The 16,726-nt window shown below is 47.3% G+C and overlaps 2 protein-coding genes across 2 annotated transcripts; one reads left to right on the top strand and one right to left on the bottom strand.

Annotated features, from left to right (window-relative positions):
- Window positions 1–258: 258 nt before the first annotated feature.
- LOC128731651 (ELMO domain-containing protein 2) lies at window positions 259–1,618 on the top strand. Its single transcript, XM_053824783.1, has 2 exons — window positions 259–850; window positions 929–1,618. The coding sequence occupies exons 1-2, from the start codon at window positions 305–307 to the stop codon at window positions 1,349–1,351; spliced, it is 969 nt and encodes a 322-aa protein (XP_053680758.1). The 5' UTR covers window positions 259–304; the 3' UTR covers window positions 1,352–1,618.
- A 1,620-nt stretch (window positions 1,619–3,238) lies between these two features.
- Window positions 3,239–16,196, bottom strand: LOC128732127 (serine-rich adhesin for platelets). Its single transcript, XM_053825298.1, has 16 exons — window positions 15,842–16,196; window positions 15,573–15,769; window positions 14,837–15,484; window positions 14,023–14,771; window positions 13,854–13,959; window positions 12,468–12,659; window positions 11,722–12,081; window positions 11,074–11,558; window positions 8,066–10,268; window positions 7,812–7,992; window positions 7,436–7,693; window positions 7,138–7,378; window positions 4,525–4,888; window positions 3,954–3,980; window positions 3,647–3,850; window positions 3,239–3,604 (listed from the first exon to the last, which is right to left on the bottom strand). The coding sequence occupies exons 1-16, from the start codon at window positions 16,194–16,196 to the stop codon at window positions 3,239–3,241; spliced, it is 6,936 nt and encodes a 2,311-aa protein (XP_053681273.1).
- Between the last annotated feature and the right edge of the window lie 530 nt (window positions 16,197–16,726).

The following is a 16,726-nucleotide window of genomic DNA, read 5'->3' as shown; positions in this document are numbered from 1 at the left end:
AGCGCCTTGTAGGGGCTTAATTCGAAAACTTTGTAGGCACTTGTGAAAAGTCCACTGTATGCTGTAGTGATCTACAATTAGAGACGATTAATATTTCGATGGTTATTTTTTTTAGCGTTTGTTGACATTGTCGCTTCCTGCATTCGGGTATCGGGCATGCGCTGACTTATTTCGACAACCTGTATAGCAGACTAGAGATTCTATCACCATGGAGAGAAACCTATAAGTGGAATTAGCAAACAGTGGTGAAGTCAACAACCTCCTCCTTGAGAGCTACCGAAACAATCAGCTAAACTAGCCAGTAATGCTACCTCCATCATCTGAACCGAAGATGATATTTCGTGTGTTCAGTTTTTTCTACTTCCTCTCGAGACCGCTACTAAAATGGTTCCTGCACCGGTTTACCAATCTATGCGAATTGCAACGCATCTGCTACGGATGTCCGCCTGGCGCAACACGCACGAAGAAAGTACAAATGTCACTGGAGCTTTCGCGGCGTATACCAATAAAAAAGCTGATGCACATTTTGAACGAGCTGGTCAGCAACGATGTAGATGAATCGTTTTTGCGGCGTGAAATAGAGACACGTGCTGTCGGAACAGTGTTACAAGTGAAGAAGATCAACCCGAAAGTGCACATTGACTTTCCGCGGTCGTTTGGGTCGTGCGCAGAGAAAATTTGGGGTTACAAACGGTTGTACTTCATGGTGGAAAAGTTACGCGCCACCCAGTACGACAGCGAGGAACCGGACCACGAGGAGAAACTACTGACCCTGTGGAAGCTGCTGGTAGGTGACGAGATGCCACTCACCAGTCGGATAACAGATCAATGGCAGCATATAGGTTTTCAGGTACGTTTATGAACCTTGCCTCGTTTTTAAACGAAAATCGTTCAGAACGTTTTAAAAATTATGGAATCTTCACTACAGGGCGACGATCCTATGACGGACTTCCGAGGTATGGGTTTGCTCGGTTTGGATAATTTGCTGTTTTTGGCGCAGAACTACAACGGCACCGCCCGACATCTGCTATCGCATTCTCATCATCCAAAGCATGGTTACTTTTTTGCAATCGTGGGCATTAATCTTACCTCGATGGCGTATCATCTGCTGAAGTCGGGATGCGCCCGGACGCACTTTTACAACCATCCGCAGAACCATCTCACCGTGGACACGTTCCACCAGTTTTACTGCTATCTATTCTATGAATTCGACCGGTACTGGGTCGAATGCAAACCAAAGAACATCATGGACTTTAACTGGATCCAGAGACGATTCCAGGAGAACATCATCAAGCTTTTGACCAGCGATGGATGCTATTTTAAAATGAACCTGTCGGTCGAGGACGTGTAACCATCTTCACCGCGTTGTTTGGCTTTTCTTGGTTGTCGTTTCAAACGCAGCACCAATTGCCTCTTGCTCCGGCTGTCTTTCTCTTCGTTCAGTCCAATAGCTTTTCTTCCCGTTCCTTGTGTGGCACTAGTACTGATTGTGATAAATGTGTTTGCGGCACCGTATAATACGCACCGCCAGCCAATAGGTAGCAGCAAAAGAATTTGTGACAAGCATGTCGCTGATTTCGTAAAACACACCGTAAGTGCAATCTAGTGAGAAAATAAACTAAAGCTTTTATGAAATATAATTCAAACGTTGGTGATTAATTTTCTTACCGAAAATCAATTACAGTTAATTATTTTAAGTTTGTCATATATTTATTCAATCGATAACTTATGGATTGTTTTTCTCGTATTTTGCCATCCCGACAAATCATCTGAACTGTTAGTGGAAAGGTTGTTGTCTTACTGCAAATTAACCCTTTTTGCTATTGCATCATTCATTTATCTTGGATTTCCGTGATGAGATGTGCAAACGTGTATCTATTTAATGATTTTAATTTGTTTGTTAGCAGGGAACTGTACTTCTACGTTTTTCTCGCAATTCTTGTTCTGCCCTAATGCTTATGTATATTAGAGATTTGTTTAAATATCGTAGCTTTGTTATGCAGGTCTCGTAATTTATTTGTTTTCGTTTCCATATTTATGTTCTACGTATTTGGCCCTCTTTGTGCCGCGCAGGAGGCTTTGCGAGTGACGAATGGGAGAAATCAATCACTAGAAAAACAATTATACAAATTTAAGAACATTTTTTAACAGAAACTACACAAATTAAGTTTAAAAGCAGACCAGTGTATCATCGCAGCGTATTAGACATTTTTAAACAAAATATATAAAAACTCCAAAAAAGAAAGACAATTGCATGCGTTAGAGGAGCGAGTCAAACGTTTATATGTAGCTGCTACTTTTCAGTTATCGATTGCGCCCTAATTTACCTAAGCGTATCGCATCGTAAGGGATGGTTGTGATTCAAGCTGTTCTGTTGTATACCTGAGTAAATGCTTCTACCATTCCATGCTGCACTGATCTTTAAACACGCTGTGGTCTAATGGTTTTCGAAGAACGAGGATATAGAAGTAAACGCAGTCGTCGGATTAGAGGTTCTTGAATATAGACCTAAAAAGCACAAATCAAGCCCACTGTTGCACTTTGGATAAATTTCGTTCATTCATATGACGATTCCGTTTCATACATTGTTGCTCAAACGCTTTCACCTTATATCCTTGTTGACCTTGTTGATCATTCGTATTCGTATAATCTTATATACAGTGCCGCGTTTCGAAAATTACTATTGACCATAAAAAGAGCATCCTTACCATTGCGACGTGAAATGACATTGAAGGAACTAATATAATTTCCTAGCAGCGAACAAGCACCAGTATTACATGCATAAACGTACACCGGCGAACGACGAGCCCAACGAACGTCATTCAGCCGCGCTTTGGATGGATGCATCCTTTCCACCATTAACACCCACTCTGACTACCATCTTCATCATCCGTCTCATCGTCACCATCGTTATCATACTCGTCATCATCCTCTTCAACATCATCATCATCGTCATCATCGCTACTGGAAGTTTCTGCGTGTGTCGAGCTCCGGTACTGCATGAGGGAAGATCCCGAGGTTTGCGTCCTTGCCAGGTTTGCCGGCTGGATCCTGCCGGACTGCGGCGCCCGTGCACCAGCGCCCAAAATGAAATCGATGGAAAAATCTTTGTACTTTTCACCGGGAGGGTGTTGTGAACCGCTATTCCCTGCCCTGCATGAGGAGAGCGTACCAATCCGGCGACATTTGGCCGTCTGCATCAGACGATCAATGAAACTCACGACCTGCGCGCACCGTCTCAGTGAGCTGGTGGCCGTTGCGAGTGGCCCATCGTCTGGGGTGGCGGTGTACTGGACGCCGGAGCAGCCACCCGTCCTGCAGCTGGGCCATCGTTCGAGTTCAACGGTCCGTGGTGGCTCATGCTGGCGCTTCCGGCTACCAAGGGTGGAGTGGTGCCGTGCGCCAGATGGTTCCCGGTTCCATGGTGCGCGTAATGGTGGTGATGGTTGACTCCTGTGGCTCGCAGGTGTTGCGATGGCAGGGAAGCGGTGACTCGTACTGAAGCTGTCGTAGGAGCAACCACTCGTCCTCCCGTGGACGGTCCCGACACCTGCGCCTGGTGCTGCTGCGGTAGGTGTGCGGGATGATGCTGCTGCTGCAGCTGCTGTTGCTGTTGCATGATGTTGTTGCTGTTCGCGTGCGTTGCCGAATGGTGCTGATGATGGTTCTGCTGCAGCGGTCCTGCGATTGACGGCTGCTGTGGAGCTGTTTGAGGCTGAAGATAAGGATGAGTGGGATGAGGCGGAGGAGCGGGAGGTGGGGCTTGAGGATGATGGGGCTGGTGGTGGGGGTGGGGGTGTTGGGGGTGATGCAAATGTTCCTGCTGATGGTGCTCGAGCAAGAGCGGTATCTAGGCGGTTGGAAACAAAATTGCTTTCATTAATGGCCGACGGGCGCCGGCACGCTTGGCTTGGCGCAGTGCTATTTCAGCTACTTCTAACATGACTACTAACATCGTCTCGGCGTAATTGGTGTGTAGGCTGTACGTGTATATAGAGAGAACGGGTTCATTTGATTCCATCGGTAAACAACAAAACGTATTATTATTGCAGGCGATTGGAAATTAAACACAGCACTTATTAAAACAGCGAAATGGTTACAGCGGACAGGATGAGCGAGATTATCGGTGCTGATCAATGACATGATCGATGTTGCTGATGACGATGATTATGATGTTGGTATGATGGTGATGATGAGGATGATCATGAGATGGTAGATAGCGATGGTGAAAGCGAATGATGAAAGACGTTTCGATGGATTACTCTGAGCGCGTGTATATCCGTTTACAAAACAATCGTAATGCAATTTTTAACACCAATCACAAACCATACACAAGAATTGCAGCCTAACGAGCCGTGTTTTTGAACTTTTTCCAATTAAAACCAACAACAAACGTACTGATCAATGATCAATGGATGGAGTAAATCACGCTATGCTAATGGTTGATGATTTTTCCAATGCGAAAATCAAGAGCGGTGAATATGGTGGCTCAAGATGTGGCAATGGGAACCAATATTACTCTACCTGGTGTGCGGTGTTGTAGATCGTTTGCTGTTGCTCTCGCGCCGACTGATATGTTCCGGGTCCAGTGGCCGAACCGGTGGATCCTCCGAGGCCATTTCCTGTAGCATTGAGTCCACTGGGTGTGGTGCTAGCTTGGCTGCTGCTGTTGCCACTGCCGGAGGTCGCAATGCTTGATGAGGAGGATAAATTAGCCGGACCGGACGCGGATGGGCGCATTATGTTGTTGCGCGCCGCTACGGAAGACTGCGGTTCGCCAGATCCGGCGTTGGCCGCTGCAGAGGATAGTGGTTGTGCCCCACGGGAGGAGCCCCCGGTACCGATAGTACCCGGCGTAGGGTACGGTTGATTAGAAGGAGAGTTACGCCTTCAATGGGAAAACGGGTACAACACAGAGAAAACATTGTAGAGTGACACGCGATCGTTATCGCCACAACAGTGGAGTGGTTCGATCGATCACTCGATGAAATGCATTTCTAACATAAAACCGATGGCTGAAGCTCCGATAGTATATACATAAACGAGATCTGCCTATATGTAATAACCCACTAAAGATGTTTTGTTTCCTCCGTATTGTAATTCAAATTTAAATTAACAATGAAAAAGGAAAATATAGATCGTCTTTGTGCAACGCCTCGTGAAATAAGAGATTTGGAAAATTAAGAACATAATGTATTGCGTTTAAGGTATAACCCCGCACCGAACTGACACGGAACCGAATCAAATAGAAATGTGGTACGCAAACCAAAAATAACAACTAAACGATACCACATATTATTTACAGAAGACGTAACTTAAAGAGTGAAGGTGATAGTATGCAACATACGAAATAGCTCATTAAATAGATAGTGCAGACAATAGTCGATGTGTAGTACAAATATGCATGTATATTTTTCCATTACGCAAAATGATTGCTGTTCGTTACTTTATGGAATCGTAATAATTTCAGATAGACGATACTTGCATCTTTCGAACGGCCGATTAAGCACTATCCTGGGCTGGAAAATTTTGGCAATTGATTTATACTATAGAGACACGAGCAAAACTTAAGATAAACGGATGTGTTCTGAATTATAGGGAACTCATCATTCAGGATGGAGAAAATTGAGAAATGTTTGGGGTACCAATATGCGATAGATTTTATTTGTTTCATCGCTGCGTCGTTGAAATTGCCTTTTCTTTACTACACTTTAACGCCTATGGATGGTTATTAATATATTTGCTAATTTTGTTTCGTAGTAAATTCTTTGTTTTACGATATTTTAACCACATTTTACTAGCAATTTGTTCACTAAAAAATCTTTACTGAATTGAAGATTTAGGAGGAATAAAAACACACAAATTATGAAGTATTCAATGCCCGGAGCAAGAACTGCAGAGAGAATAAACAGTTTCAGTAGACGCAAACAAAACACTGTGCAGTGCGGATCGAGAATTCATCGAACGATAATAGTAAACATGTTTTAAATAGTAATTGCCCATTATCTTTACACTATTGTTGGTAAAATAGTTACCAAAAACAAAGCTTACCACACACATGACGCACACAGAAAAGTCGACATACATATGCATCCATAGTATGCCCAAGCAGCGAATCTTACTGTAATAGCATATGCAGTCCTAAGATTATTATTATGCTGCTGCGAAACAAGAACTCTATTAAATAATATCTTTTAAACTAAAATCCTACACTTCAACAAAACTATATACTGAACGTCAGCATTAAATCTTCCACCTACATTACACTAATTCAAATAGGCAGTTTGGCAGTCACGAAAAGAAGAAATTGATTCATGTTAAAAGGATGGCTGAACTTGATGCACGTGTGTCTACAAGGACGTAATATTGTGCTGCCAAAGTTTTCTCTACTTCGCGCGCAGCACATAGTGCTACATACAAATTAGCAATAAATTTCAAAAATCAACTTAACTAAAAGAGTCACACAATTTGCGAAAACTCAAGCGCTAATTCGTGCGATTGCCAAACGAGAATCGGATTCTACCGAATCAAATCTTTATCTATTGTACATTGAGGCATACTTTGCTCTCACTGACTGTTATAATTCTAGTCATTCTTTCTATTCTATTCAATATGATCTATTCGACCGAGCGGAACTCGTGCACTAGATCATATGGTGCATCATTTGATATATTTCCTATCGTTTCTTTGCTAACTGTAATTGCACATCAACTTCGTTTTGTGTTTCTTACGGTATTTTGAATGAATTTTATGACGCTTTGGATTCGTATCGGGTTAAAAATTCACATAAATTGTGTTGGGTTTTTCGCTAATGGAATATCGATAAGTGAAACAGATGGAAAAGAAAGGAAAAAAAAGAAAACAAAAGAGAAGAAAGAAAGGTATTGTAAAATTGAATTATAGAAAGAAATATATCACAAAAAATATACATTTAAAAAGATTCATAAAGCATAAATACAACATAAGCTTCACTACGAAAGCCGAGAGCAGGTTAACCATAAAGATTTAAAATACGTTAGCCAACAGACAGTGACATTTTATAGCAAAATAATGTGCGCTGCCTAGCCAATGTCATGTGTTCCGTGTATGACCGTTATCCGTCGACACCGTGAGTGATGGAAGGAGTGGCAGGCTTACCTTATCGAAGCGCTGTTGGTGGCCGGATGGGAGGAATTGGTGTGTCGGAAATCAATACCATTTTCTTGGGGTAAAACACCGCTATTGCTTCCTGCCGAGGAACCAAAATGGCCAACGGTGCTTTGTGTGGGTTGCTGATTCTGACCATGCTGCACCCGACTGGCTCGACTGCTTATAGCGGATGCACTTGCATTGATGTTAGCATCGATGGGTCCATTTCCGTGAATGTTATTGAATTGTCCTACGACATAAAACATTTGTATTATAATTCATCACCTTACCACCACTTTTATCGTACCTTGAGGAAGCGCTCCAGCGCCTACACCTCCCAGGCCAGCTCCTCCAGCACCACCAGTTACAGCAGCTCCGGTGCCTCCACTTCCAGATCCTCCGATGATGCCGACTCCTCCCAATGCGGCGGTTGGATTAAGTGGAATGGCTAAGCGCGCATTTACCGCTAACAGATGGTCTCTTCGAGCGACCAGATTGTTCACGTGCTCCTCTAGTCGTATGTTTTCACTACGAAGTTGGTGGAGGCAGGAGAGCAGAGAGGCAACTGCATACCGACCGGAAAATATAATAGCAAAAAGTAAGCAAAAAAGTTAGTTATTCTATAAAACATTTCGCCTTCAAGTACGAAGCAAAAGATTAAACTTCGATGGAGCCGATCGTACTGTCGAAATGTTGCGCTTGTTCCATAAGAAATTGAGATCCTTGTTCCCATTGCCGCTCCAGTAACTGCTCCAAACTTTGCGGAGTGTTTCCGTTAGCTGTTGCCGTGGCCCCTCCCGTCAACATGGAGCTCAGCGAATTTCCACCACCGGTTGGTACCGATTGCGTGTTGTTTGTGCGATTCTACAATTGCAATATAAATAAAAGCGTTACCGCAGCTCTGTAGCTGTCAAAATTTACACATCTAAACATTTACCTTTCCCGGAAACGCCGGACCCATCAGTGTTGGACCCGGTTCGACCGGTCCAGGAACGTAGCCATGTGCCTCGATTTCCATGGTCAGCTGATCGGACATTTTCTGCGCCACGCTACTGCTCGGATTCAACTGATTTCCCAGCATGTGCGTTGCCGAAATGATGGACCCTCCGCCTGCCGGCGCACCGCCGACATTGCCGCTCCCACTGCCGCCATTTTGGAAAAGTTTTCCCTCCTTCGCGTCGACAAAAGCGCCGCCGGCTACGACCGACGCCGGTACGATCGAGGATGCCATCGACACCGCCGCTACCGTAGTCGCAACTCCCGAGCCTAGGACATTTGCCACGCCCGTGTTTGAGGACATTTTACGATTGCGTTTCGTTCCGCGGCCCCCAACACCGACGATTCCCGCCGTACCCATCGTTCCGGTGTCGGAACCAGGCGAGCTGGGAGGCGAGTCCTTCACTTGCGGTGTCGTAATGACGGTATTGCTAATGCTAGCCGTGACAGAAACCGCCGCCATCGGGTTCGTTGGTTGAGCTTCGTAGGAAAACTTTAAGCCTCCTCCGCCTCCCCCCGAGGATCCTCCATATATGGAGGTGGAGGACGACATGGACGAACCCACGCCGTACGGGGCACCACTGGATGCGATCATTTCGGGCGTTCTGGAAGTAGATGGCGATGGCGAAAGTTCAACGATTGTTTGATGGTGCGATGCCCCGCCGCGGTGCTTTTTGTTCGTATGCCCAACCGTCGTTACGATGGTACTGTGACTATTGTTAGACAGGTTATGGTTGTTGCCGGTGCAGCTACTGTTGCTAGCAGTGCTATTGCCCATGTGGCTATTGCTATTGATGATGGTGGTGTTTTTGTTGTTGCTGCCGCTGCCAACATTACTACTGGTTGCGGTGATGCTGGTGTTATTATTGCTACTGAGGATACTGTTGTTACTGTTGCTACTATTACTAAAGCTACTGTTGGCACTGTTGCTACTGTTGTTGATGTTGCTACTACTGCTGCTGCTGCCGACGCCGCCACCACCTCCTACGCTGTTGTTTATGCTACTGTTGCCACTGCTGGTCAAAACGCTCTGATGTTGCGCGCCAGGACCACCGCCAAGATACTGAGGATGGTGATGCGTGTGATGTTGGGGAAAGCTGTCACCGGAGCTACTGTTCGTGGTGCCCATGTTGGATTTGCTGTTTCCAACCGTACTGTTCGTGCCTACTGCTTGAGAATACCCCGCCAAGATGCCACCACCAGTATGATAGCCGCTGACCGAACCACCGTGACCGGTCATTTCAATGACAGGATGCGCACCGACGGACGATCCAACGTCAGACCTAACCGAACCGGATGCAGGAGCAGCGGAAGTGGATGAGTTGATAGCATAAGTAGTGGAGGACAATGAGGCATTGGATGAAGCAACGGAAGCAGCAGCAGCAGTAGCAGCACTAGCAGAAGCGATAGATGAAAAAGAGGTGCTAGAATTTGACAGCGAAGCATTGCTGTTGGAAATCGCGACAGATGAATGTTGAGACTGGGCGGTATGTGGACCGCTTGCGGACAAGGGAAGTGAAGCGTTCGAGGTGGAGCTCCCCGAAGATATCTTGTCGCCAGCCGACGCTGATGAAGATTGTTGCTGCTGCTGATGGTGGTGCGGATGCGAAGGGTGATGATGCTGATGCTGGTGGTGCTGGTTATGATGATGGTGATGGGCATGTTGCGACTGTTGTTGATGTTGAAGATGCTGGGATGTTGAGTTGCCTACAACAACGGACGCAACAACAGATCCGGTGCCGGTTGCCATCGACAGTACGCTTCCATTATTCCCACCCGTGTTTGGTGCGTTGCTGCCACCGGTTGGCTGGTACGGTTGGGTGTGATGCTCCTCCGTGTTGCGGTCTGTCACACCGTACGCATATTGGCCACCGCCGCCATGCGAGGAAGGGCGAGGAAGTGGGGGAGAAGCTATGCTCCGATTGGAAGAATCTCCCGCGATGGAAGGTGATTCTCGATCAGCTTGCGGTTGTTGCTGTTGTTGATGCTGTTGTTGGGAACGTTTTTTTGATGTACGAGTTTTACCACCCACATCACTGCCACCGCCTCCTCCGCCTCTTGCACCACCAGCACCAGTGGCGCTAGAAGTACTGCTTCCATTGCCTGGGCCGCCGCCGCCACCACTACGCTCCCTCGAGTGTGATCTGCATGTGGAAGGGAGGTTTTGGAGGGAGGGAGGAGGAGTGACGTGTTAAAAAAACCAAACCAACCCAAACACGCATCGCGGACGGAAACGTATAACAACAACGAGTACATTCCGGGGTTACAGGGTTGTGCTCCGATGCGACTAGCGAGAACCATGTGACGGTCAGTAACACAATCTACCAGCGGCAACAAACAGAATGGTACGGGCAGTTTTAGACCTTCCCGAAAAAGGATCGGCCTCCGTAGCAACTATTCGTGCTACTCGAAAGGTTTTACACCTTCATCCTTCACCTCCAACATCATATGTTTTAGTTTTGAGAAAGTCTGCAAACACTGCCCATACCATTCACGTGGCATTTTCAGCTAAAATCATCTAACAATCTTTACAATGTGCATAGCCGACGAAACAACAGCATTGCGCAGCAACAGAACTGTAAAAAACCATAACCTTAAAACATAAAATCTAAAAAAGCAAATACCATCGTAACGGAGATACTAAAGAAATACGAACAGCGCACGCACGAGATGAGCAACTTATAGCATAAAATAGTGTATAAAAGAACGACTCTAGATAGCGGAAAAGTTTCGTTTCATTGCATAAATTATTCACTACGCAGGCCATGGTCACATATGAACAATTTTCCAATACCAATAATGTGCCGTGAGCTAAAGGACGAGTAAAAGACCGGCATAGATGCATTGAACACGAAACCTTTCCGTATAAGAGAATTGTGTTGCTAAACAACACAACTACAACTCAACGACACAGCTGAGATTAAAAGTGTAATGAAAGGATGTCCTCACCCGTACCTGGACCTCCGACCAGTAGAGGATTCTTCTTCCTGCAACGCCGCAATACGTGCATTTGTCGTGGGTGGTTGCTTTTCGTACCCAAACTTAAGCCCACCTCCCCCTCCGCCGCCACCGTCACCGCCAATGATGGGAGAAGGCGAGGAGGTGCTCTGGATAGTGCTCATCGGAACGGGTGATATACTCTGCAGTACAGTGCCTCCAACGGATCCAACAGCAGACAGCATCTCCGGTTGCTGCTGTTGTTGACCATGATGAAGCGCAGTTATAACATTACCACCAGTGCCGGATGTGGTGGCCGGTGAGGCTCGCATCGAAGGTGACTGCCGCTCAAGAGAGTGATGGTGGCCGATCGTGATGGCTGTGGAAGTAGTCGTACTGGCTCCCGAGACCGAGGATACGGTGGATGATGATTGGATAATGTTCTGGGAGGTGGACTGCTGCTGGATCACGGGACTGGCGCGACTTGTGCTGGCACTCTGCGGGAATGGAATAACGTAAAACAAAAAAAAACAGTTAGCACATCCGCATTCAAACAGCTCCGATCTAGATCCTTCGGTACAATTCCTTTCGAGCAATCCAAAACCCTCCGCCAATCATAAAGAGTACACAGTTACCCACAATACTGCTCCGGCCACTTACCATCAACTGATCACCCGCGCGATGCGAAATCTGTTGATACAAGTTGCCGACCGAATTGTTGCTGCCACTATTGTTGTTGGTTCCGCCGGTGGTGCTGTTGCTAGCGCCCAGCTGGCCGGGAGACACAATGTTAGGTGTGCTGTTGCTAAGACTAGCGCTATGACTGATGTTGCTACTACTGCTGCTGCTGCTGCTGCTGCTACTGGTGGCACCGTTGCTACCGCTGACTGCGTGACTGCTACTATTATTACTATTACTAGCGGGTAGATTTACTCCAGGTACGGTAGCCGTCGACAGGGGAACCGACACCACCAGGCTTGGCGTGTGCGACGGTTGCTGCTGAGGTGAGTGCGGTGTTTGCTGGAAAAGACGATCGATGATCGGAAACATGAGAGCCGGAACGCCAACCTGTAAACACGTTTAGTTGCCCGGCCAGTTTGGCGTTCACTCTCCAGCGTTCGGTCCGGGTCCTGGGGTTTATGTTACCACCGGTACACCCGTGGCCTAAAACTGGCACCACAACCCGCCGAACGCCCGAACTGGTAGAACAGAGCAACTTAAACATGTTCAGAGGCGTACGGCGTACCGACCTAGGTACCTCAAACGGGACAGGTATTGCTCGATAATGATTGCTCGCAAGGATACTATAGGTGTGTGGATGCGTGTGTGCGGGTTAAGTGTTTGTATGTGTGGAAATCAAACCCGTAACCACCGCGCTGGGCTGAGCCCCATTCCGTTTTGCTTACCTGGTGGTGATGATGATGATGATGCTGTTGCTGATGGTGCTGCTTCCCGGTTGAGGAGGACGATGAGATGATGCTTGACGCGTGTGTTGCTTGTATGAGATTTGAAGTGACATTTTGCAGATTCGTGTCCGACGCTGGACCGGCCACCGGCACCGTCGGATGGTGCAGCGGAGAGCTGGTTTCGGTTTTCGCCTGTAAGCAAACGCCAGAGCACAACGTTCCGGTTAGACAGCGTCGCAGAACGTACTCGCCGTCGAAGCGCAGCTTGAGCAAAACACGAACATCGTCGCCACTTTCGCGGCTGCTGCGTTCCTTGTGTTTTTTCTTCTTATCACGACGCTCTTTCTTGTGACTTTTGTGTTTGTGTGGCATGTTTCACGCACGGCAAATGCCCACCCACGGAAATGGCACGGAATCACGGTTCTAAAACTCGCTTTTCATTCGTTTTTGGTTGCACTTTGTGCGGCTTGTAGCATCTTTGGGAGCAGTATGTTAGCACAGCACTTCCTTCATGGTAACACACGGTGCGTTTTACGATTTTCCGCGGACGGATCTGAAGTACGACGCGTTCTATCTCACGAGATGGCATCGATTCAAATGAATGCCGATTGGCAAAGGTACCTTCATCAGATTGCTGACTTATTTGAATGTGTGAAGGAATCCCCTTTTTTAAAACCCTGCCTACCAAATACACCAATCCCCTCCCCTAAGCTGTATCGCTATAAACGGGCCGATCTCCGTTTGCACATGGTACACCGTGAGTTGGATTGCCGGCTGAATTGTCCCCCTTCTAAATAAAGGCATCAGCAGCAGATGAGGAATGGTACATATAAAAAATGCCCCTGCCCTTTTTGCACAGCTCCTTTGATCCTACCTTTCAACCGCTCTCTTCTATTCCGTTGCCGTGTTCCTTTCCTTATGATTATCCTATAAATGCTCGATCGTATTATGCCTACGTGCGTGAATGCAGCTAGCGTACAGCTGTGTACGAATAACAATAGCAATAAAATACACAGGCCCTCTTTCGGGTGATTCGCAAAGGATCTCTCTTTTACATCGTAACACACCACTACCATCGCATCGCGCAAAGGATATTACGATCCTATTCGTTTGCTGATTCCTTCTGGCACGCTATTTCGCCATTGAAACCATGTGCATGCTGGTATTTGTGTGACATAGTATAGTTAATGCAACAAGTATAATTTCGCACCATGCGGTCAAACATCCCCATATATTGCCCATTCGCATATATGCATGTGTGTTAGGTTTTCAAAAAAGGCCAAACATACAAAATTGTAGTTTGAAAAATAGATTCATACTAGAATTGAAGAATTTTACTTCTACCATTTGCTTGGATTTTAGAAAACTAAACTGGACAGCACTCACCTTTTTCACGTTTTTCTCGTGTCCTGCGATTGACGGTGGTTCGATGTGATCGTTTTTACTCAATGATAATGGCACAAGCGATACTGCGACATCCCTAATCAGGTCACTAGATGAAAAGCAAAGCAAATGAGAGGAACGCTTGAAATAGCTGCCGCAATAGGACGCTTACCGGTTTACATCCATATCATTGCTGCTTGCGGAGGAAGTTGGTATATTGCGGGAATCGGCTTTCCGTTTTTTGCCCGCACTCCCACTACTCGCTGAACCGCCTCCCGAGGTATTGTTGTATGAGCCGCTAGGAATGCTTCCCGATCCCGATCCTAACCCGAGTTTGCTGCTCTCGATCACGGATGTGGATCCTGTATTGCCGGATGATGCTCCTTGAGCATACATAGAATCCGAATTCACCACAATCGTTTCCGTAAAGTTGCTCGAGCTACTCATTTTAACGATCGCTTCTTTTGACAGTAAATCCTTCCCACTGGCCCCACCGTGATCCTGCGGTGGCTTTATGATGAGAGTTGTTGGAATCGCGGCTGGAGAAAGAGATGCAGCGCGTGACGAACTGACACCGGCACTAGCGGAAAGCGACGAAATCGTTCCACTTTGGTTGCTGCCGCCTTTGTCGAATTTATCTGAGTGATGTTTACTACTGCTGGTACTACCACCCGATCCAGAAGGATTACCACTTGCAGTAGACGACGAATAGCTGCCCTGAGAGCTCGATTGGGTGGAAGCATTCGCCCCAAGAGACCCACCGGATCCGGGAGCTGGACCCATGTCGCCATCTTTTGATTGAACGGTGTTTCCACTTATTAAACTACCACTGCTACTTGTACTGTTGTTAAAATTCCCTCCACCAGCACCACTGTTGCTACTGCTGCCTGACGATTTCGACGATTTCGAGCTTTTGTCTCGCTGTAATTGAAGTTTTGTGAATTAGAATACGTTTCATCTCGCTCAGAACAACGCTTTCTACTTACGCTTTTGCTATATTTATCCTTTTCCTTCGAGCTACTACTGCTGCTACCACTCCCACTGGCCCCGCCAGAAGTTCCAGAGCTGCCCTTACCGGACCCGCTACTGCTTACGTTGCCGGACAAGCTTCCGATACCGCTGGTATTACCAACGCCACTACTCCCACTGCCACCGCTACCGGTTATGCTCGACATGCCTGACGAAGACGACATGGAGGAAGAACCCGAAAGCCCAGAACCTCCGGCGGAAGCATTTCCCGCCGACGATAGTACCGACGAGGTCGACGAGGACGACAGTGACGTATTCGTGTTTGATCCGCTCGAGCTTTTCGAAGCGCTCGAGGACTTTCGCTGCTTGGAAGAGGAGGACGAAGAGGAAGAGGTGGAAGCAGATCCGGCCATCAATGGTTCACCAGAGAGCCGGCTGCTGGATTTCAAACTGCCAGTGCTACTGCTAGTACTTCCGCTGGAGCCACCACCAGCACCACCGCCACTGCCTCCACTTCCTACGCCTGAACCAGAGACGCTACTCGAGTGTTGTTGGGACGGTGGTGGTTCCATTTCCTTTTCGGGGGATGACGGACCATCGCTAGAGTTTGCCTCATGGCTGATGGGTTTGTACGGTGGGATGGTTTTAACGTTTCCCCCTTTTTTCTAAAACGAAACAAATTTAAAAATTAACCAATCTATGAAGAAAACCCATCCAATCCAGCTGTAGCGAGGACGCTCGCTTGCTACTTACTAGCTTGCTGTAGTGGTGTTGACAGTAGCCACAGTATTTCACATTGTCCAAATAGTTTCCGGCTTCCTCACAAAGCAGCCCTAGCTGCTGGGCGCAGGTGACGTGAAACTGTTGCTTACACCCCGATTTGTTACACTGCATGCAGGCTCCCACCGTTGCCCGGGAACCTTTCCCCATCTCCTGACATATGTAGCAGGCTGTGAAAACAAATAATGACGAAAATAGTGCGCAAAGTTTTGGCTGAAACAAACGGAGCAACCGCTACTTACTTTTGTTGTACCGCTCCTGGGGTATCAACTGCAGTATGATCGGCTCCATCGTCGTCACGTTCCCGAAGCGCACCTCGGGAATGTAAAGGGCGCAAACCACATGCGCCCATCCTTGGTTGTCCGTCCGCTTGAGGGCACCGTCACGGGACGGGCAGAGCTCGCAGCGGACGCGAGCCGATCGCTCCTGACTTTCGCACTTCCGGCAGTACCAAGGACCACTCGGTACCGTCACGATTCCGTAGCACGCCTGATGCACGGCCACCGCACAACTTTGACCATCGCAGTACACTAGCGGATTTTCCGACCAGCCGCGATCGTCTGAACAGACACAACATCCACCGACCATCTCCTTCATTCTGGTCCGTGGATTAAAGTTGACCCTTTGCCCATCCACTGAACAAAATCAGTGCGCGCAGTGCCAGGCCGCAGCCGGGAGTAAACGTGAACTGAACTTATTGGCCGGCTGTTTATGTGTACGTTTGTGGAAAAATAAGGGTTGCGGTTTGAAAGAAAAAAACAAAAACACCTAATCGTTTAGGAGTTTTCCGGCAAAACAGCAGTTTCTTCTACACAAATGGGATCTTGTTTTTTTTAGTATTCTTACATCTCACCATTCATTCACTGCACTCTCACTTTTAGAACGGATTTTTCAACAATTTATTCCCATTATGATCGAGAACGGCACACCGAGGCACTGCGAATGGGGAGTGCTGCAAACGCGGTAAACCGACACGAAGAAGCTTCCACAACGCCATTGAAAGCTATGAGCGAGGGAGGGGGGGGGGGGGGGCGAAGGCGCGAAGAGCTGCTCACAAGAGAAACGCGCGTACTCTCCTGCACATACATTCGCGCACGCACGCACTAACGACGCCAGACACCGTGGTG

This window comes from Anopheles nili, chromosome 2 (genome assembly GCF_943737925.1).
Source record: "Anopheles nili chromosome 2, idAnoNiliSN_F5_01, whole genome shotgun sequence".
NCBI classification, from domain to species: domain Eukaryota; kingdom Metazoa; phylum Arthropoda; class Insecta; order Diptera; family Culicidae; genus Anopheles; species Anopheles nili.
Note: the sequence above shows the minus strand (reverse complement) of the source record. Positions and strands in the feature narration are given on the sequence as shown.